We start from the raw sequence: 21,312 nt of genomic DNA on the forward strand, positions 1-21,312 counted from the left end.
CTCCTCTTTATCCTTGCCTCCAATAATTGTCGGTCATTATTATCCCAATCTGTTTGGGAGAGGGTATGATTGAAGTAGGTAAGGAGGAGAACAGCTCACGCTACGGTGCCGCGGAGCGCCAGCGAGCCCCCTACTTAGGGGACTCTTCTTTTCTAACCACCTCCTCGCCCGTATTGTCGGCACTCTTTGTGTCGCGTCGCGTGTCCCGATTCTCTGTTGGGTCTTTTCGGCCCCCCTTTGGCGCTGCTTTCACCGCAGTTAAGGGGGCCACAGTGGGATACAGCACGCCCCATGCGAACCCCCTTCCCTCCTGCTGCTCCCCCCCACCTCCTAAACACGCACCGACCCTCGGCGGCCGCTCCTTTATGGCTACCTCCCCTCTCTTTCCTTTTCCACCTCAGCGTCCCGATTGGACCGTGGGGAGATATCTGACGGAATAGGTTTGCGTTAGCGCCCGCCGTGAGCGAGAGATCGCATGTCTGTGTGTACTTTGTTTCGTACCGAAAGCGGTCTCGCAACAGGTATCTTGGGATTGACTCGATTCGAAAGGGGGATAGTGGGGTGGGGGGGGACGTAGAGAGGAGGAGGCGACCGGCGACACAGCTCCGGACTCGACTCGGGGTCGCGCGTCGGCAACAGAAACGGGAGACTCGTCAGCGTGGCACCGACTGCACACCCGGTTTGCAACGCGCGGGTCGCCCTGCTGTGCGTGCGCGTGCCGGTCGGTTCCGGACGTCCCACATGGCTTTGCGTGGTGGCCGAGCCACTTCCCCAGCACGTGTCGCGATCTAAGTAGGCCGCCGTTGTGGCTAAGTAATCGACAGTGCGGTGGCGTGTACGGCCAGGAAATTCGAATGATTTTTTTAGGCTGATTTCTTCTCGATTGTGAGGCCGGCCCAGCCTTCACCTGCGACTTACAAGTGCCTGAGAACTGTGCAAACGACGACGGCTACTGCTTTGGAAGAAATCGCTATGTGTGGGACTGCCGCTTAAGATGTTGGCCTGTGTCGTCTGCTCTTGTCGAAAAGAGATAGCCATGATACCGAGCCTATCCCGTCCAGGTATCATCGCAGAAGCGCAGTGAATGAACACTACAGATACAAGAAGAACCGTGCTGCCTTCGGCTTCGCTCCAAATGCCTTCGTCAAAATCGTTCTACATGGACTCTTTGCTGACCAGGTCTTCGAAGCCATCCAGGGACCGGTCCAAGTCTCGAAGTACAGCCGCCGTGTCGAGCTGGCTGACACCGCTGCTCCCGCCATCGCCCGTCCTGGCACACCACCACCAACAGCATATGTACTGTCGGAGGCCAGCATCACACGCGGCTTCATCGCCTCCGCTGCTGCCACCTCACGCACCGTCGTGGTTTCCCTGCTGTACACTTTGTGTGCGCGGGACTCAGGCCAGCGCGCTTCCGGGAGCTGCCGCGTTGCTCGTGTCCGGTTCGCCCTTGCAGCGAGAGGCCCTGGAGTTCCAGGCGAGCGTCTTCCAACAGCAGCAGCAGCAGCACCGTCACCACGACCTCGAACACTACGCTGCGGCTGCGGCCGCTGCCGCCGCCGCCGCCGCCGCCGCGACGGTTGCCGGAACCACCGCGGACGACGGACGCAAGTCTGCACGCCCGGACTGCGGCGGATCGCTCTCTCCAGCGCTTGGAGTCCCCGGCGGACAAGTCAAAACTGAAAAAGGTGATGCCATTTTTAACCGCTTGTTTGGCGGGCTTGACCCGGTTTTCGCGTTGGTTTTATACTACGCTCAGTGTGTGTTTCCGTGAAGAACCGAATTCTGTGCGCAAATATCTTCAAAATACTTACACTAAAACTTTTGGGAGTACAATGTTTTGATTGCAAGATATGTATATATGCAATACTCGTACAATCCAGGTTTTACATTCAACCAAGTGATTAAAAGAGATTTCAAAAAAGAACTTTCCCTTCAACACACGTTAGATACGTAGGTGAATGAACGAAACTGAGGTGAATGGAAAGTGCCTGAAGAAACGCACGAGGGCTCGAACTGAACTTGGAGGTTGTATAAAGCAAATGACGAGCTTGGTTAGTTTACGGTAAGCAAAGCAAGAACTGCGGCCTGCACGAACATGGTTCGTTTCTAGAGAAAATCCAATAAGCTGTAAGGCAACTGCAGCCCATCTTGGAAGTTGACGGATTAAAGAGTGCGGAACGACCACATGGCGGGCTTTCACAAGGGGCGGGAACTTGGTGGCATGAAACGCACTTAGAGACTGATGATAGTTAATGAAGCTGACGCAAACTTGCAGTGTACGTGATCTATAACTGGGTGCGCATGGTGCAGTGCTGACTTTTCCCGAATTTACTCATTCTTAAATTGTAGAGCACATGTAGATATGCTGATCCTAGCGATAATCACGTCGCCGGAGACTTGGTGAAAAGCAGTCATACGGCAATTTATTTATTTATTTATTTATTTATTTATTTATTTATTTATTTATTTATTTATTTACTTATTTATTTATTTATTTATTAAGTTTCTGGAGGCAACTGGGAACATATATAGTGTCCCAAGTTAGCCATAAGCGGTCAGAAACATACAAACTGCTAAGCGGGGAGAAAAGGCGAAGAAAGCTGTTGCCTTAAAAGCCTTCGTTTACACACCGCGACGTAAAACCGTGGGGCACGCTAACGTATATTGTAGCACACTGTGACTTCGCGCTATTTGCAAAAGGTGACTTAGAAATGTGTTAGCGGTTTTAGCACGTTAACGAAGCTAGTTGAGTTCACGCATGACATTTCATTTAACCTTGACGTAGGCAACCAGGTTGATGCCATTTTTATAGATTTCTCGAAGGCATTTGACACCGTTTCACATTCTAAACTTATTGCTAAACTTAATGCTGTACTGAATAATCCTCATTTGGTTAACTGGATTTTAAGCTTTCTCTCATTTCGCTCCCAGTTCGTCTCTTACAGTTCGACTGACTCCGCTACTGTTGATGTGACATCAGGTGTGCCCCAAGGCTCCGTCCTTGGGCCGCTTCTTTTTTTATTATACATAAACGATTTGCCACTTCACTGCTCTTCTAACATCGGTCTCTATGCTGATGACTGCGTTCTACATGAAGTGATTAAATCTTCTAATGATCATTATCGCCTTCAAGAGTCGTTTTCTAGGTTTTGCGATTGGTGTAACACTTGGTAAATGAACATTAATTTCAATAAAACCGTTCTGATGTCTTTTTGCAACAAATCTTCCCCCTCCCTTTTCAGTTACTCGTTCAATGGCCGTACAGTAGATAAGGTTTCTGATTATAAGTATCTTGGTGTCATTTTTACGCATAACATGTCATCGTCCAAACACATTCATTACATATGCAGTAAAGCACTAAAAAAATTAGGTTACTGGAGGCGAACGCTAACCCGATCTCCTAAAGACACAAAGTTACTAATGTATAAATCTCTAATCCGCCCTGTTCTTGATTATGCATCTGAAGTTTGGAGCCCGCATAAGCAGTTAGAGATTAATAAACTAGATGCTATACAGCAAAAAGCTGTGCGATTTATATGTCATCGTTACGATCGCGACTTTTCGCCCTCTCCAACACTTTCTTCCTTGAACCTAAACACGCTCTCTTCTCGTCGCCGTGTCGAATCATTAACATTCTTGCATTGCATTGTCAATTCTTTAGTTAGGCTCTCAAATGATAATTACATTAACTTCGCGCCGGGATCATCAACGAGAAGACATCATGACCTAAACTTGACACCCTACTACGCACGTACTAACATGTTCAAATTCAGCTTTTTTCCCCGCTCAATCGAAGACTGGAATTCATTACCTGGGTTCCATTCGCTCATGCTCATCCCAAATTTTTGCAACCGCCATCCCAGATGCATAATCGTGCTCACCCATGCCTGGCAGCATTTGTAACTTCTTGTGTATTTTACTTTCATCAGTGCTCTTTTGTAAAAGTGTTCACTTGTGTTTACCGCTGTATACTCCGATGCATTTTCTGCACCTTTTCTTAACCACTCCTGCTATAGCGCAAATTGCGCTGCAGTATGTATAAATAAAAAAAAAAACAATTGGTAAGATTTAGTATGGAATTTTCGCTTCCAGAAAATACCACCGGTGGCTAAAGTGAGACTAAATAGGAGTAACAAGTTGAGCTTTTTTAATAAATTACGCTTCTGCAATAGGAAACGGCCACTCTTACAATGAGAAAATGCTGGGTGAGTCAGAAGGTGCGCAAATGTCGTATACGGACAGATGCTGACGCCGGCTCGAGCTACCCGCACCATGTCAAACGCCGTAATGTCATAAATGTTGAAGGCGTCTTCTGCGGTGTATAGTTAACTATTTATCTGCAAAGAAGGACTCTATTACCACCATATACCTTCCGTGAGAACAAACCGAGCAAGTATCAACATTTCCCCTTGGACTTTATTTTCTCCGCTTATTATCGCTGTGTTGATTTGGGAAGTTACCGCAAAGAACACAGGGGACGAAGAAAGAGACAATACGAAGCGGCACTGACAACTGCTGATTTAATAAAGCGAACGCCGAGCTTATATAGATCAGACACACATGTTCACTCGAAAAGCAAAAAGAAAACCAACAAAAACGCAGAGTGAACTTCAATGGGGGTGCGTTACAAATGCTAAGATAAACGCCGATAAGTTGCGGTAACTTCCCTAATCATGATTCACCAACTGGCCTACACCCAAACTCTTCTAAATCAATGTGTTCCCGTGATATGAATGAAAATGTGGTATTGAGAGAATAGCTTACTAGTTTAGGCTGATTTAGTGCTGCTTTTTAGTACTGTGTTTGTGATATTGGTGCAGTTTCCACTCGTACTATATAGCTACATGGGTCACGAACGAGGCGACTACGGGGACACGAGGGGCTTTATTTTTTGTTACTCGCAAGGAACAGAAAATCCAAAGAAAGCATAGGAGAAGTTAATTGTTATGCTTAACTGAAATGTTGTAACAATAAGAAAAAAATAAAATTAAAGTGGACAGAAAGACAGCTTGCCGCAAGTGCATGGGAGCCGAACCCGCACCTTCCGCATTGCTCATTCTGCCGATATGGCTAGCGCGGCGTCCATTCGCCCGTGCGTTTCCATTGCGTATTGCGCAAGCGTAAAACATTTGCCTTGTGAAGGTCAGCCAGCGCTCCCTCACGGTCTTGGCGGTTTATATGTGGAACGTCCTTTTAACCGCATGCGTCACGCATACGTCAAGTGTGTGTATGTATACAGTGGACCACAAGAGTTTACGGACCACGGGATTCGAGAAAAAGCTGTATATCTGCGCAGCCTCACAACGCAGCCTGGTATTCGGATTTCGAGGCTCTACTAGAACATGCAAACAACACTGTAATGTAAGGGTTTACTGGCTACTGCTACACAGGCTGCTCAACCTTTCCTGAGATCCTGTGGTCCGCAAAGTTTTGTGGTTCACTGTACGTTATTGCGCTATGCATGCACGTGTGCAAGCGCGTGACGCCGCTCACAGCGAAGAGAAGCAAGCGAGGAGTGAACTATGGCCAGACGTTATTGCGAGTTTGGTCTCCGCATTTATTGCACTTGGCGCGCATCTGAGCCCATATACGGCTGCAAAAGTGGAACGAAGCGTCGGCGTCGTAAGACCGATTGGAGTGGACTCTCTTTACGAGACGGCAATATCGTGCGGTGAATTTCGATCGTCAGCGTGCGGCGCTGATAGCCTCGCGGAAATAAAACTCAAAAGCGTCGGCTGGAAGTTCTTATAGGATCTTCGTGCCTCACTCCTCTGTCTTTTGCTCTCTCTCTCTCTCTCTCACACACACACACTTTTTTTTCATTTCTGCTGACGTTGTTAGCGAGCAGTCCATACGACCGAACTGTTCAGAAACTTCGCTTCGTTATTTTTTCTTTGCTTTGAGCTCCTGCAGAACTATGACGTTCGGCGCACTAAGTTTGTCTGCTTGAGTCAGACTAAAAAGCAAGTGCAAATCGCGCGAGTTGAATTTCTGGACGCTGATTTATTCGGAGCGCGTAGAAGAAAGGAATCGGTACCAAAACGGGGTATCTATAACTCTAGCTACGAATGAAACTGCGCTCTATCGCTCTACTATATCTCTCTCTCCCTTCATCTTTAGATCCTCTTCCCCCAGTGTAGGATAGCAAACCGGACGCACTGTTAACCTTCCTGCCTTTCTTCTCTTCTATTTCTATCTCTCACTCTCTCTTCCGTTGCATCCCCGAAACTTTTCTCTCTGACTGCAGTTGCTTTCCGCAACATATTAACACTTCCGACCAGTTCCTAAATTCTTTGATTAGAAGCTACATTTCATTTTACATTTTCTGTTGAAAAGACATGAAAATTCATCGATGAGCTTGCAATTTTCTTCACTCTGCGTCATCCACATACACGGGCTAAATGACCACCGTTTTTGTATTATTTAGCTGCATCGCTGATTTGCATCTTCCTCTTTTCATCATCATAATCATCACCACTGTCACCACCATCATCATCTCGTTGTCTGGCGTCGGCTTTCCCATTTTGAGTTTTCCTTGTCCTCTAGCATATGTCGCTCTTCACAGTGCACATAGTTAATTGGTGCTGGTGAAACAATGGAGGCTAGAAGTCGTGTGTAGTACGGTGTTGTTGTACTAGAACGACCGTGACAAAGATAAAGGGAGCTAGCATAGTTTAGCCGGTAAAGTTCTGCTTCCGCGAAAGAAAATTTCGGGCGCGATTTACAGGCTAGGTCAGGGGTTCAGAATTTTTCTGCCTTTCATATTTACCAGTTGAAATTCAGAGCTTCTCCAAGTCAGAGCGAGGCTTTCTGCGCGCGCCATATTGCCTGATTCACGGTTGTGCTCCAGGTTCAATCGGTTAGTCAGTGCGGTCTTGTGCGCGTTTATTACGCAACGATGGGCGCACAATCGCCGTTCGCGAGATTACCCAGAGTCTGCCAAAGTTGACTACAGTCTTGCCAACGCTCCTTATCAGCTTCTCATCTTTATCATCAGCTTTCAACATATACGATGCAATTTTGAATTCAAGTACACCATCTCGATAAATTTACGTGGATAAATAATCACCAGAAAGGCGGAATGTTCTTTTATTTTTCGTTAATGTTGCCGCTGGTTATTCCTTAAGTACGATAATCAGAAACACTAGCGAAGCGACTTCCGCTCTGCGTGTCATAATGTCACACTTCCGTATTTAATCCAACCAAGCGCCTTTTATATATATATATATATATATATATATATATATATATATATATATATATATATATATATATATATATATATATATATATATATATATATATATATATATTTATATATATGTATATATACACAATTGTTCATGTGTTGTTCACCGTATCACTGCGACTTGCTGATGGCTCCTGACTACTTTAAACCGACTGGACTCGAGACCATTCTTTGAGTCAAAATACTTGGACCATGGCCACATCTGCCAGTGGCACAAAAAGCGATTCGTGCACTGGTACAGTACTTGAAGTGCACTGGTTTGAGTGACCGCTTATAGTGTCCCTGTGGATCCTCCCACGTACATGCACTCAGTGCTCACTCTCTTGATCTTTTTCTCATTCTATTCCCCCTTTTTCTTACCCACAGTGTAGGGTAGCAAACCGTACGCTTGTCTGTTTGACTTCCCTGTTTTTCCTCTTTCTCCTTTCTCTCTCTCTCTATCTCTCTCGGATGACTGACAACAAAGAACACAAACTTTCGTGAAATCACATTTTCTTGCACTGTGTAATCTTTGCGTCGAATTTGGACGAATGTTTCGTCTGAACCACCGACATTTAAAGAGACAATGCGAATTTACTTAATCGCGGTAGTAAATTCGCGGTAACTAAGAAGCATCGTTTTCTGACAGTGTACGCACACAAGACAAGGTAGTTTCTTTTTTTCTTTTTTTTTTCCGGAAAACAACTCTTACTAGAGAGGTGATGCAAGCAAAGGGGCAACCGCGCAGAATTGGTCACGAGAGTTTGATGGAAAATTAAAGGACGATGATTTACAGTGACAGAACCGAGTAGGCTCCTCGCAGTTTAAGTAAGAATAAATAAACTCACGAGAAACGCCATCTCGCGCCACATTTCGGTGTAACCGCGGTACTATATAGAGCTGGACGCTGACCACGTAACCGCAGATTACTGTAAGTAAGTCGGCTGTTATTAAGTGCGCCATAAGTATTGTTCAATATCGCAGCCTTCATATTACATGGGTGTTTGTGCTTTAGCCTGTGGGCATTGTCGGCTAAAGTTCGCGTTATACAACAAGCGGCGCTGCTCTCGCGGCGGCGACACGAGGAACTGCGTCACCGTGGCGAGCCATGCATGCGCCCCCGGCTCATTGTAACACGGCAGCGCGCATGAGTGCTCGTGAGTGCGTGTGCGAGCTTGCCAGCGACATTCCCGAGTTCTGTGTGCTCCCTGTGAGATGCAAAATGTACCCGCGTGAACGTCGGCGTAATAGAGAAAACATTAATTTATTACATTAATATTAATACTCATTTCTAACGCCAGCGTAAGATCGCTGTCACGCTCACCTATCAGTTTCCAGCATGTGTCCAGCGTACGACTTCATACATAAACACGGTCGCGACTGCAGAGTGAAAAATTCCCATAAAACAATGTTCCAGAACGCTTCCCGCGTTACCACTGCAGGGTTGGACACTCTGACCAGCAAGCCTACCACAGAACCATTAGTAACAGAACAACAGCGATAAGGGTATTATAAAAATTTGCTGTCGCTTCTTTACACTCTATAGGTGTCGGTTTCACAGATCAGCGGATCTCCTGAAGAATTATTGCAAAGTTCCCGTCATTCCAGTTCGAACCATATAATGGTTTGTTTCAAAAGGAATTTTAGCTTACTTGAAACGAAAGAAAGGTGTTCCAGACTGCCGTTGGCGAGGGGCATCGTATTGATTGATTTGTTGAAGCTCATCAATTCTGCCAAATCATGTGAACTTTTCGCGAGTATATTCAGTTTCACGTATACCAATCAGGTGATTTATGAGGAAGTCGCTGGGAATTACTTACCTGCAGGAAAAAATTCTAGTACAATAAATGCAATGCTATGAATGCAATATAGGAGCGTTTAAACATCAAGCAACGGTAGTTGGCAGACTAACGCGCGAGTTTATAAGCATGCAGGCCTAACGACGCGTTCAACGCTTACAATATGTAAGAAAGCGATTGAAACACGCCGGCTTGTTTCGGTTGCCGCGCATCATAAAGTTTAGTACAAGAATTCAAGCTTCATTGCGGCTTTGCAACTTGATCATCTTCAAGAAAGTGTTGCGTTATAATTGCATCAATTGGCAGTCTTTACCCACGTACGCAGAGTAATTTTCTTGCTGTGCTTAGAAAATGTTGAATGCAGGGAAATTTATAAAGGTAAAGCCGAACAAAACATTTTCGCAATAACATTCAGCACCACTAGTGAGAAGATTAGACAAATCCTCCTACTAACCATCATTCCCATGGTGCATCTAAGCGATCGCAGCACCAGAGTTTCCTGTGGAAAATTTTGTGAGTAACTCTACGCCACGCACGATGGACACCACATTGCCGCGTATATTCGGTTGTTGGTGGTTCCCATAGCTACGCTGTTATCGTGTTTTGTTTCCAGCTTTCCCTACTTGCTATTCGCGTTGGATCATTCGCTGCATCAAATACGCGTTCTGGAAACGTGTACATTCATACGCGGCCATGCACAGATGCTCCCCTTAAAATCGACACGACATGACCGCATTCCTGCGCCGACAGTCGACAGCGATTGTCAGCAGTGCTGCCCCTGCCTGTTACTTGACCGCTCAGTAAAATTGGCTGCCACCGCGCGAGTACTGTCTAGCTAGTTGTGGACGCGGCAATACACTGTGCTCACGTTTAGCTACTCAATGAACACAACAGAGTAACGACATTGGCTGTTATGCCCATTCTGTTGCCGGAATTTCATCGTTGTTTTCAGCCGTGAGGGGTGTCTCAATGGCATGACGCTCTGCGGCTGGTGTTGAGGTCGTGGATACGATTGCCGGCTGCTGTTGCCACGTTTTGATTGGGGTGGAATGCAGAAAATACTGTGTGCCTGGAATTCCGTACACGTCAAGGACTGTGATATGGTTCAGCATAATACGTCCCTCATTGCTTACTGTCAAACTTTGGGATGGTGTCATATGTTTTATACAGTATCCTCAATTCAACGGCGATTCGAATTTTTTTTTAAATGTGCCCGACTGCTGCTTCAGCACTATACGCGCGACAATATGCGCAACAGAATGCATGCCTGGCGTTTGTCTTTGGAACATTCAAACCTCTGTGGGCTTTAAATTCTTTTCTGTCTTTTCGTAGCCGTAGAGGGACGGAGGGCGAGGGAGGTTGAAGGTGTTTTCTGACTTCAATCATACACTGTGCACGCTTGAAAACGCTCTGCGTATGCATGCAGCGTTTTTTATCTGGCTGTTTTCGCTATTCAAAGCACATAATCCTGCTTCAGTGACGCTCACATTCTAATCACATATTTTCCACCAGAGTAACCATGCACGCCAAAGGTTAACATAGTACATCAAAAATTCATCTATACGCCTTCCATATGGAAAGTACGAGCCGAAGGTCTTCTCGCATGCAAAACTTGTAGCACACGCTGTACCACTGCGCGTGAGGACATTTTAGCCTTATTAATCACTTCGTAGTTGGGCGTAGACTGCGTTAGGATGAGGGTTCGGCGTATTTTCGGCTCCTAATTCCCATTGCAGGTCGCGTGTATACGTGTTCAAGAACCTCCGAACTGTGTTTCGTGCCCTCTTGCGTGAACGCAGTAATTACGCCTCCTAAATTATGCAAATTTGGGAGACAAAGTACGCTGATCTCGGAAACAATGTTCCGTTTATTTTGGTGCGCGCGTAATACATGCGTGTTTCTCACGACGCGTGCACTCAGCCTGAATGCGTGAACCCCTCCCCCCCCCTCCCTTCTTACTGATGGCTGGCAGTTGTCGGTCTTGCGCAAACAACCTAACATAGGGCATATACGTATAGGTTTATGCTGTAATGTTTCCGGAAGGAAATTTAAGCTAGTGCACGCATTCGTTCGACGATGCACCGTGGCGATTGCGGCTATGGAGCTTTTTCTACGATATGTCACGGCTTTGAAGAGACAGCATATTTCTGACTTTCTTAATACTATTCATGGTTCAGTTATATTGAGTGCTAGATTCTTCCCATATTTACGTCTTTTACGTTCGCGAATAATTTATTTTATTGGGTCATTTCAGCCCTGATGAATCTTGACATAATCGGATAGGTGCGTTGCTAAATTTTGGCGATATTGAATAGTAAAGCTAATCATTGGCATATAGTTATTGCTGATGTTCTACACAATTCCTTTTTTGTTTTCAATGCCGCGTTCATTCAAGTATATAGAGCGTGTTGTGACACTAATCACTGTCATATGAATAATTTGTGATGATAAATTAGTTCCAACAAGGTCAGTCGTTTGAAGCCAGAAGGATGAAGGACTAATGCCTTCACGTTTAAATCGAGGCTTGATGAAGACCGGCAGATAGAAATACGCTGTGCACAAGAACTATGTAAATTGCAGGGTAAAGTGCCTCGGACGGGCTTGCCGACGCCTCGATAGGTTCACCTGTCTTTGTCAAAGGCGACCTTGTCATGCATCCACGGCGGGTTTTATAACCATATTAAACTTACACGCGGACGAGTACAAGGCCCGCATTTGCTTGGGTTGATAAATTTACGGAAATGCCGGCAAGTCTGTTCGTGGCCCTTCCCTCTGTGGTTCATCCAGCTCGTATACCCACAACTTCGCGTTCAGTTTCGCCAAACTTAGTAAGTCCCTTACGCCCGTCTGTTCTGTGGTCGCAGGTCTGTCTCCAAACGGCGCCGGCAGCGGCTCCTCGGCCGCGGACGACGACAGTTCAAGCGGCGCCGGCGCTGGTGGCGGCAAGCGGGTGCGTACGGCGTTCACGAGCACCCAGCTGCTGGAGCTGGAGCGCGAGTTCACCTCCAACATGTACCTGTCACGGCTGCGGCGCATCGAGATCGCCACCTACCTCAAGCTGTCCGAGAAGCAGGTCAAGATCTGGTTCCAGAACAGGCGCGTCAAGTACAAGAAGGAGAGTAGCCACGGGCGCCGGCAGCTGCCGCCAAACCACCAGTGCCAATGCAACGCCGCCGCTCTGCGATTCGCCAGGAGACAGGATCTGTCGCTTTCGACCAAGTGCGAGGCCGGAGCGAAGCCCGCGAAGTCGTCGACACCGTCGGGAGACAGCGAGGACGAGGCTGAACTGAACGTGTGCAGCTCGTCGCAGGACTCGGCCGACGCTTGCGCGCACGCGATGAACACGGACTGCGAGGAGAGCGACGGTTGATCATGGTGCCCTTCGACTTGGACGAGTCTCGCTGGTTTCGTACTCTGGCTTCCAAGCTGCTAGTGCTGCGGCAGCTCTGCATTTTTGGAAACGGCAGTCACTGGCCGCTACTTGAACTATACTCACAAATGCCCCATGTTGAGGACGAGTAGAAGTGTTGCTATACAGCTGCAGGCGTACTTGGCCTTGCAAAACATGCCCGTGATTTCGTCGCCGTGGCGCTACTTATCGAGTGCGGTAGGATCTGAAGCACACGACAATACAGCTGGATAGAACAAGGGCATCTGGTAACACGACTGACGACTAAAGCCGAGGTTGGATTTGAACCGGGGTGCAACAGACTGCGTGCCATTCATTCCACGTTTCCCTGCTATTCCACCCACACGGATCAATAATCATGCTACAGCTCAGTATTAGGGCTGCAGCTCTACATCAGTCCTCTGGAAGTTGGGGATCGCTGTAGAATCGATGCCGTAGGAGTGAAGAACGGCTTGTGAGCAGAGTTAGTGCAAGCCTGGCTAATCCTCATGGCCTCCAAAGTGACGGTGCAACGTCTGTTCGGCATCTACGGACGCCATAGCTTGATGTTACTTGCACGATGTTAGCAAATGCTTGAAGTTGGTGACGATTGAAGTATCCAGGCCTTGGAATGAATTAATGTTCGCAACGAGGATGGTGGCTTATCTGATGGGGCGAGAAGCTCGAGCTACACTTCCGAGATAATCTCACGACTGTTGGTATAGACTGTGTTGACATCCACGCAGCGATTGTGCTTTCATAATATTGTGACGCAGCCGTTTGGTGTTCTTGGAAGCGATATGCTGCTTCGTCGTTAATATTGGACTAACAGAACTCAGAACATGATGTTGTGAGAGACGCACAGCGCGCGACACGCTGAGCGCTCTTACAAGGAAGAAAGAGCTGACGCTTGTTTTTTGAAGAGAATCACCTACAGCAATCCGATAACTCCCGAGCAGCATAACTGCACTGATTAAATATTTATAGAAGTGCCGTGGTTGCTACTGCGCTTTAACATACATTTAATGTGCGAATAAAAGTGTTGGACAATTTCAGAGACGAGGAGCATTCTCTAGTCATGGAAACTGCCATGGCAATTAGAACAGCGACGGTGCTGAAGCAGGTTAAACGAACAGTTGGGCAGGATTTACCCGTATTTTGTCTATCGTTTTACTGTCTCTCTCATTTAAAGATGACCCCGCTAAAATACGGGGTTATATATTGATTGGAGGAAATTGCAGCACACGCCTTGACTACATCAATGGAAATGGGGGCTAGGGAAGCTATAATATACAAGAGGCAAAGTACTAACACATTAGTATAGGCAAGGCTCACTGACTCTGGAAGCATACTCGCTCAGACACATGGCTTGACCACATTTTTTGCTGTGATTACGCACTAAATCCCACGTGAGCCACAAAGCACGCAACACAGTGTTAACGGGACATTTCTGACTGGGTCATCTATTCTTCAACTTCATTTAGAGTGACGTGATTAGAAAATCGTTAAACGGTTCACATAAAAAAATGGACAGCTTTTCTAATGAAAAAGCAAAAAATACTAATGAGGAGCTCTTTTCGGTCATGTCGCCATATACAGATTATCCGAAATAAGTCAAAGAGGTCATAGGAAGATGGTGATTTGAACTGATGAGCTCTGCAGGCGAATAAGGAAAGCCTCGGCACATGAGCCATCGTTTCGACAAGAACACTTGTCCATGGTGTAAACTTCTACTTCGCGCTGAACTCGCCCACATCACCATTCTTAAGAAGATCTAGCGGAGTCTACCTGTAAAACATTTTGGCTCCAGGCTGATGCATACGTCATTGGTTCACCCACTGATTATTTCATTAACCCAATTAGGCTAAGTACAATGTGTGTGCAGCGACCACAGGAGCCCGCCGAGAGATGGCAAGCTTGCCGTCGGTGAAGGCCATCGCGCCTGCATCACAAGAACGCAAGCGAAGACCAATCACGGCAGGCCCCAATCCTGTCTCCGACTCCGGGATCTCCTCCTGCATATTCTATTGCGTAATAACAACATTATGTATAGTAATAAAATCTGATTCTCAATCTGATTATATGACAGGGCGCGGAGACCTCGCAGGAGGAAACAAAAGCGATTGCCTAATCTGCATGCACAGTGAAGTATAAGCGGATTCATGTAATGCGTGTTAGTTCATTGTCATGACATTTATGTATATTGTTGCCCATCTTCGATCAATATACTATACTGGCTCGCGGCAACGTTCAGGCGTAATAATCTACCCTGAACCGCCGCATGATTCCCAGCACATTTTTTTACGTAAAGCTTAAAAGAGCACTCACTTTCAAGGCCAGGGGGTGAGAGAGAGAGAGAAGGGATGCATAGAAAGACAGGGAGGTTAACCAGAGGTAGCTCCGGTTGGCTGCCCTGCACGGGGGGAGGGAGTAGGAGGATAAAGAAGGAAAGAGAGCTGAAGCGCGCGAGAGAGATAAATATGAAGAGAGACGCGCAAAAAAAGAAAGAAAACGCATACACTATAGAGCGGTAAGGGACGGCGTTCTTAAAGTCTATCGGGAAGGCCCGTAGACCCCAGTAACGCCAGGGATGTCTTCAGCGCGGATGCTCTTTGGGAGCACTGACCTAAAGCTTTCAGTTCTGATAGTAGACGATTGTCCAATTGGTCCAGCACTCTGAACATCACTTGTTTCTGGGCACTATATATATATTGTGGGCACACACATATAATGTGTGCGAATGTCTTATCGTTGCTGCATGTGTCGCACGTAGGGGTGTTGGCCATTCCAAAAATAAAAAAGAAGGCATATCAGTTCGTAAATGCAACGCTTAGCCACAGACGGTACATCATGGCCTGTTCACGTCGTAGTAACACAGGCGGTAGATGCATCCGTATATCCGGAGACAACGAACGCAAACGACACATGCTGAAAACGTTCGAGTCCCACAGGGGCAAAGTGCATTCACGGGACATTAATCGCAACCCAGCAGCAGCGTCTGTTCGCGAAAGCGGAATCAAGACAGATTGACCACTGTCATGCGCAGATCGGGCGTCTTCGTCGACGTGGTCATTTCCGCTGATGTTACATTGTCCTGGAAGCCATTGAAATATTATATTGTGTCACTTGTCATGGCTACGATTATATATCTGTCGAATTTCTGAGGCGAGTTGTTCATTGGATCCGTGGTGCATGCACTGAAGGGCTGCCTTGGAGTCACTAAAGACTGTCCATTGCTGTAGTGGTTCCTGATTAATGAACTCAAGTGCAGCACAGAGTGCTGAAGTTTTTAATTTGATTTGAAGTTTTAATTTGATTTCTTGAGATTTTGCCGGGACGATGACTGCAGCAGCAGAGCTGTTGAGTTTTACCGAACCATCTGTGTAGCCATGTTGCCGGAATATTTGCACGTTGTGAATGTGTTCCAAAGTTTCTTGCGTCAAAGCTTGCAACGGCGCTCCAGTCGTTTTTTTTTTTTTTTTTTTTGATGCTCGGAATCGTCAACTGCACTTGCGGCTGGTGGAGACACCACAATGGACCTGCTAATCGTATAGCAGGTGGGAATTGTGGTGGCAAGTAGGACTGATGTCTTACAATACTTTTGGCAAATGTTGAATGTGGCCTCTTTGCTGGCAAGCAAGCAAGATGGTGGGAGAGTATCCGTGTCAGGTGTCGGATGTGGGCTCTCCCGACATCTGTAGCAATGTCGACTGTCAAAGGAGCGTCTCTGCCAATGCCCACAGTCGCGATAGATGACGCAGTTTTTGGGAGACCGAGACAAGTTGCTTGGGCTAGCACGCTCTGGAGTCTAGGGTGAAAGAGAGAGAGAGAGCAAGGAGAGGAAAGTCAGGGAGGTCAACCAGACGAGCGCCTGGTCACAATCACAAAAAGCGACTCGCGCAGTGCTCACTCTCTCCCTCTTTCTTGGGGAAAAATGAATAGTTAAACACACGTTAACACTCTTCTTAGCTTCTGAGTCTCTTAGCACCATAACTTGAAATTGTATCTATCGGGAATGTAGCCTATAGAACATTTGATACAAGGATACCTGTGAAGGTTAAATGAAGATAGTCATACCTAGGTATTAGGTGCCCCCAAAGGCCTTGGCAGCGGCCAAGACACTGCCTCGAAACACAAAATAGACGCAATTCCCTTTTTGGGCATGATTGTATCTACACATATCAGTGAGACGCAACGCCTTCGCATCTCCTCGTGATTTGTTACGTGATCATTACCGTATTTCGCACTAGGCTTGACGGCATACTTAACCGCGAATCTCTTAAATACTTCTTGGCTCAGTAAAAGTCCTTTGGTGCGGTGTACTTTATTCGCATACGAAAGAAAAAATAAAGCAATGCACTTACAGTTCAAGTTCATTGGAAAGAGCTTGCTATACTTTGGCTTCTATTTGCACTTTTACTTTCGCTGCCTTTCTCTTTTTTCTGAAAAGGTGCATTTTCGTCAGTGTATCGAACTGCCGAACAATAAGTTATTTTAAAGTAGCGGAGTTTATTAAGAGGAACCTTTAGCTCGAGTGCTCCTATCTAAATACATGTAAAAGGAGAATTCGTTTCTCTCGGCAAACACCGCACCAAATTTGTCTAGTTTTGTTGCATTTAAAAGACAAACTGCAAATCTAGTGACTGTTGGTCTCGAATTTTTATTTAGGTCGTCACTTTTTTATTAAAAATTGGCTAAAAATAAAAAAAAATTAAGAAAACGAAATTATCAAGTTTGCAACTCTATAACTCAGCAATGAAAAATAATATCACAATTCTGTGGATTGCATATAATAGTACATCTAAAGTGGATAACATTGATATGTTACATATGAATCTACAAAATTTAGTAATATGAAAATACAGCTTTTGCAGAACCCTTGTACACAACGTAACAAATTCACGTAAGATATAACATGGCATATTGAATTTGTCCGCTTTCAATGATCTAATGGGTGCTGTTGACATAACCGCGATATCAGTTCTTGATGCAGAGCAATTAATTTGTAAACTGCGTACTTATATATTTTTCAAACTTCGAATTTTTTAAAATCTTTTTTAAAAGATACAAGCCATAAATCGAGATTCCGCTTCCAATAGTCACTAGAATTTAACTTTCTCAAATGCAATAAATTTCATTAAATTCAGGCCAGGGGTCACCACAGAAAAACTTTCTTGCGCTTCACATGTGCTTGAATCAGCCGCGTCGGAGTTGGGCCCGAACTAAAGCTTCCTCTTAATCTTAAAGGTCGCATCACTTATTGAGTTATGCCATACGTTACGTTACATTGCATCACAGGCAACGAAGGCAATTCATTGCAGGGGCGATTAAAAAACTTATCATTCACTGTAACGTTTCATCGTCTTTGCATTCACGAAACGCGAAACATGCATATGATCATTTTTAGTTCTTCTTATACGTATAATTACGTAGACATTCACATTTAGTTGCAAGCAAGCATCCATAACACTGAAAGTAGGTATTCATGGTCATATTACTAGCATTCGCTAATAATATGACTAGCATCAGAATCCGCTGAAGTTTGCTTTTACAAACAATTGTGACGTAATATGTCTTTATAAAAACGGGTCATGATTTGTATCAAGGCGCCGCTTTACCTTTCTAAAGTGGGGCTACATCAAAGCTATCCATTGAACTGCAGTCTGTGGATTTATATTCCAAGCAAAAGATCCCTACTGGACTTTACTGAAGATAGCCATTTGTATGTGTATTATGAGATGTGCCAGTCATATTATGCTGCAGGGCGAGCTATCGAAATAAAGAAAAAAGGAAGTCCAACAGTTGGCTGTTTTCGCTATAAATAGAACATATTGTAATTGCTCGACTCGACTCGACTCAAATGTAAGCTGGAATAATTATGTCTTGCAAGCACAAACTCGATTGGGGAAAACGCAAACATTGGCACGCATTATTCATCTCCCTCACGAGGTTCATCTGCACTTGAACAGAAGAGGAAGAGAAATTGAAGTTTTATTTACATTGCTGATTAACATTGTGTAAAGATAGATAGATAGATAGATAGATAGATAGATAGATAGATAGATAGATAGATAGATAGATAGATAGATAGATAGATAGATAGATAGATAGATAGATAGATAGATAGATAGATAGATAGATAGATAGATAGATAGATAGATAGATAGATAGATAGATAGATAGATAGATAGATAGATAGATAGATAGATAGAAGCACGTGAGGTTGCAAACAGGTGAAATTGTACTTCTGTGACGTATTTTTGACAAACGGTTTCTTTAATTAACATTAAATTAAAGGAGAGGTGGGCACCGTTATCGGCGCCGGCTACTTCTTTGCGCAAGTCAAGCAAAACAAATGCGCAAAAAAGGAATATGCATTGGTGACAACCAAATAGTAGTAACATTTACAAAGTTCTACCCGCAGTAGAATGTAGAAAGTACACTAATAGACATACACAGTTCCGTAAACTAGTGAAAGTGTACAAAAGTGTCTGAAAACACGCACATTAGGTCACTTCATATCTAGACAACAAGACATAGAACAACAAATAACAGCGCCCGACGTGAGCTGCACTCATGTAACATGATACGCAACCTGTGATATTCAAAGAAAATGTAAATAGTGGGGTAAACCATTATACATTTGGTAAGAACCTAAAATATTTGTTTCTTTTTCAAAAGGTTTTCAAACGCCCCAAGTGCTTTTTTTTCAGTAGCTCTATTATTTGCCATGATTAAAGTATTTCTTTCAGAGCGATAGACCTGGGATCTAACAGTATTAACTCGGCCTGTGGTCTTCGCCTCGAGGTATCGTGTCGCGGGCACTCGAGAACAAGGTGCTGTACGTCTTCATCAGCATGGCCACAATGGCACTGCGGACTAGCAACGTGTTGAGTCTTGTGTAAAAAGTGCCTTGTGAATGCTGTCCCAAGCCGCAAACGGCGCAATAAGGTTACAAAGTTTTTATTGTCGTTCAACTTTAGTGGAATGGCCAATTGAATATTGTGATCTATAAGAAATAACTTTGAGAACTTTGCTTTTTGATCAAACGATGTGTTTATGCTTCTCTTTATATACCGGTTGTTTAAAACTTAGCTTTATGGTTTTCTTAAAATTAGCCACTGGGAGGCACGTGAAGACCACCTGTGCAAATAAGTTATGTGGCCAGGGGGACACAAAGTGACAGTGTACTTATCGCTGTCAGCAGCCCAATTAACTAAAAATGAATAATTAACTTTTTGTTGACCTTAGTAAGTGGGCATGTTGGTATTGAAAAGAGAGAGGCAGTCGTGTTTCTAGACAGCATCAGTTGGAAGAATTCTTTTAGCGTGTCTGCACTCCGAAATATCTGACTCCGATTTTTAATTGTCGTTCGCATGATTACGCATGCAAGAGAGTGAGGATCGGTGCAAAGCTACTCCCTGGTGTGACGTAGCTGTAGCATGTGGCCTTTAGCCTGAAAACATGGGAGAGGCATAGGCAAAGATGATAACTATTCCCCTTCTCCTCTCGGCTACGTGAGCCGATTCCAAAGATAGTGCAAGGCTGGGCCGACCCGCGGTGGAGGTGAAGCAGGCGTTCAGCACTCCCCACTCATGGGCCGATCCCGAAGACAGTGCAATGCCGAGGCGACCCGCGGCGGAGATGCAGTTCGCGATTAAGAGGCCCACTGCGTCGTTGGTCATCCTTCTTCACAGAGTGGAAAGGTAGTGAGTTTTTTTTTTTTTTGTCGTTTCTTCTTCAACTTGCATTTGGTAATCTTATTTATTCTTTTTATTTCGAGCACATGATATTTCGTCTCCGTCTGACTGCTCAGTCATGCTCGTAAGCTAACGTACTACGTGACGCCTGCGCTGAAAAGGACGTTCCACGTCCGCCACCTTGGCCGGGAGTGGCGCCGGCCGAAACTCCCCATCTTTATTTAGTACACATACGCAAATATCTAAACAAGTAGACGGCATGATGGCCGCCGTGGTAGCTTAACTGGTGAAGCACTGCATGCGACACGCGAAAGACGTGGATTCGGCCGCCAGCTGTGGCAAGTTATCTTTTCGCCCTCTTTCATTTCCGCTCACCTTATTATTTCTAGATTGCAATTAAACGTCGTGTCGTTGAGCGTTGATGGCCTTCTTGGTCAGCAATCCTGACCAAGAAGGCCATCAATGCTCAACGACACGACATCCAACACCGCATCGAACACACCCTCGTCGACAGCGTACCCGAGAAAAAACAGCAGCAAGGCCTCGCTGTGTTAAACGTGTACAGCCCACCAAAGGACCACCTAAATGATCTAGACAAGCTAATGCGAGAGGTGAAGAGAGAGAGAGAGAGAGAGGCATACAGGAAGGCAGGGATGTTAACCAGTCAATAGTTTGGTAGGCTACCCTACGCGGGGGGATGGGAGAAGGGGAAGAGAGAGAAGGTGTAGATACGTGTACGGACAGCACTTGAGTTAAAGCCACTCGCGCAAACCAGAAGTTCTGAGAAAACACAAAAGTGCCTTCACTGCCTTCTGAGCCGATGATCGGTCGGGATGGTGCTCTAGTATTGTCTGTTCACTCAGAGGACGATCATCTAATTTCCCCAATGTGTTGGACAAAGATTGTCTTTGTGCTTGAAATTGAGGACAATGGCACAATAAATGGTCAATGTTCTCCTCGCATCCGCAAACATCACATGCAGGACTATCAGCCATTCCAAATAGTGCTGAGTAGGTATTCGTGAAGGCAACTTCAAGCCATAACCGACACAGAAGAGACGCTTCACGTCGGTGCAGACCGGCTGGAGGTCTGAGTTGAAGTGACGGGTTTAGTCTGTGCAGTTTTGTGCGCCTTGTATGTACGGTATTCCACTCTGCTAAGGAGATCGTGCATGCTAGAATGCCAAGTTGTCTC

General features: G+C 45.5%; 1 protein-coding gene across 1 annotated transcript; it reads left to right on the forward strand.

The window, feature by feature from the left end:
- Positions 1 to 699: 699 nt before the first annotated feature.
- On the forward strand, positions 700 to 13,475 carry LOC126536061 (uncharacterized). Its single transcript, XM_050182954.2, has 2 exons — positions 700 to 1,688; positions 11,895 to 13,475. Exons 1-2 carry the CDS (start codon positions 1,085 to 1,087, stop codon positions 12,398 to 12,400), a joined length of 1,110 nt encoding a protein of 369 aa, XP_050038911.2. The 5' UTR covers positions 700 to 1,084; the 3' UTR covers positions 12,401 to 13,475.
- Positions 13,476 to 21,312: the final 7,837 nt, after the last annotated feature.

Source organism: Dermacentor andersoni, chromosome 4, assembly GCF_023375885.2.
Source record: "Dermacentor andersoni chromosome 4, qqDerAnde1_hic_scaffold, whole genome shotgun sequence".
NCBI lineage: Eukaryota > Metazoa > Arthropoda > Arachnida > Ixodida > Ixodidae > Dermacentor > Dermacentor andersoni.

What these genes read in the sequence shown, in the direction of transcription:
- LOC126536061 (XM_050182954.2), top strand. Translation starts at nt 1,085, where the DNA reads ATGAACACTACAGATACAAGAAGAACCGTGCTGCCTTCGGCTTCGCTC. An exon ending in ACAAGTCAAAACTGAAAAAG is followed by an intron (nt 1,689 to 11,894) that starts GTGATGCCATTT and finishes CTGTGGTCGCAG; the next exon opens with GTCTGTCTCCAAACGGCGCC.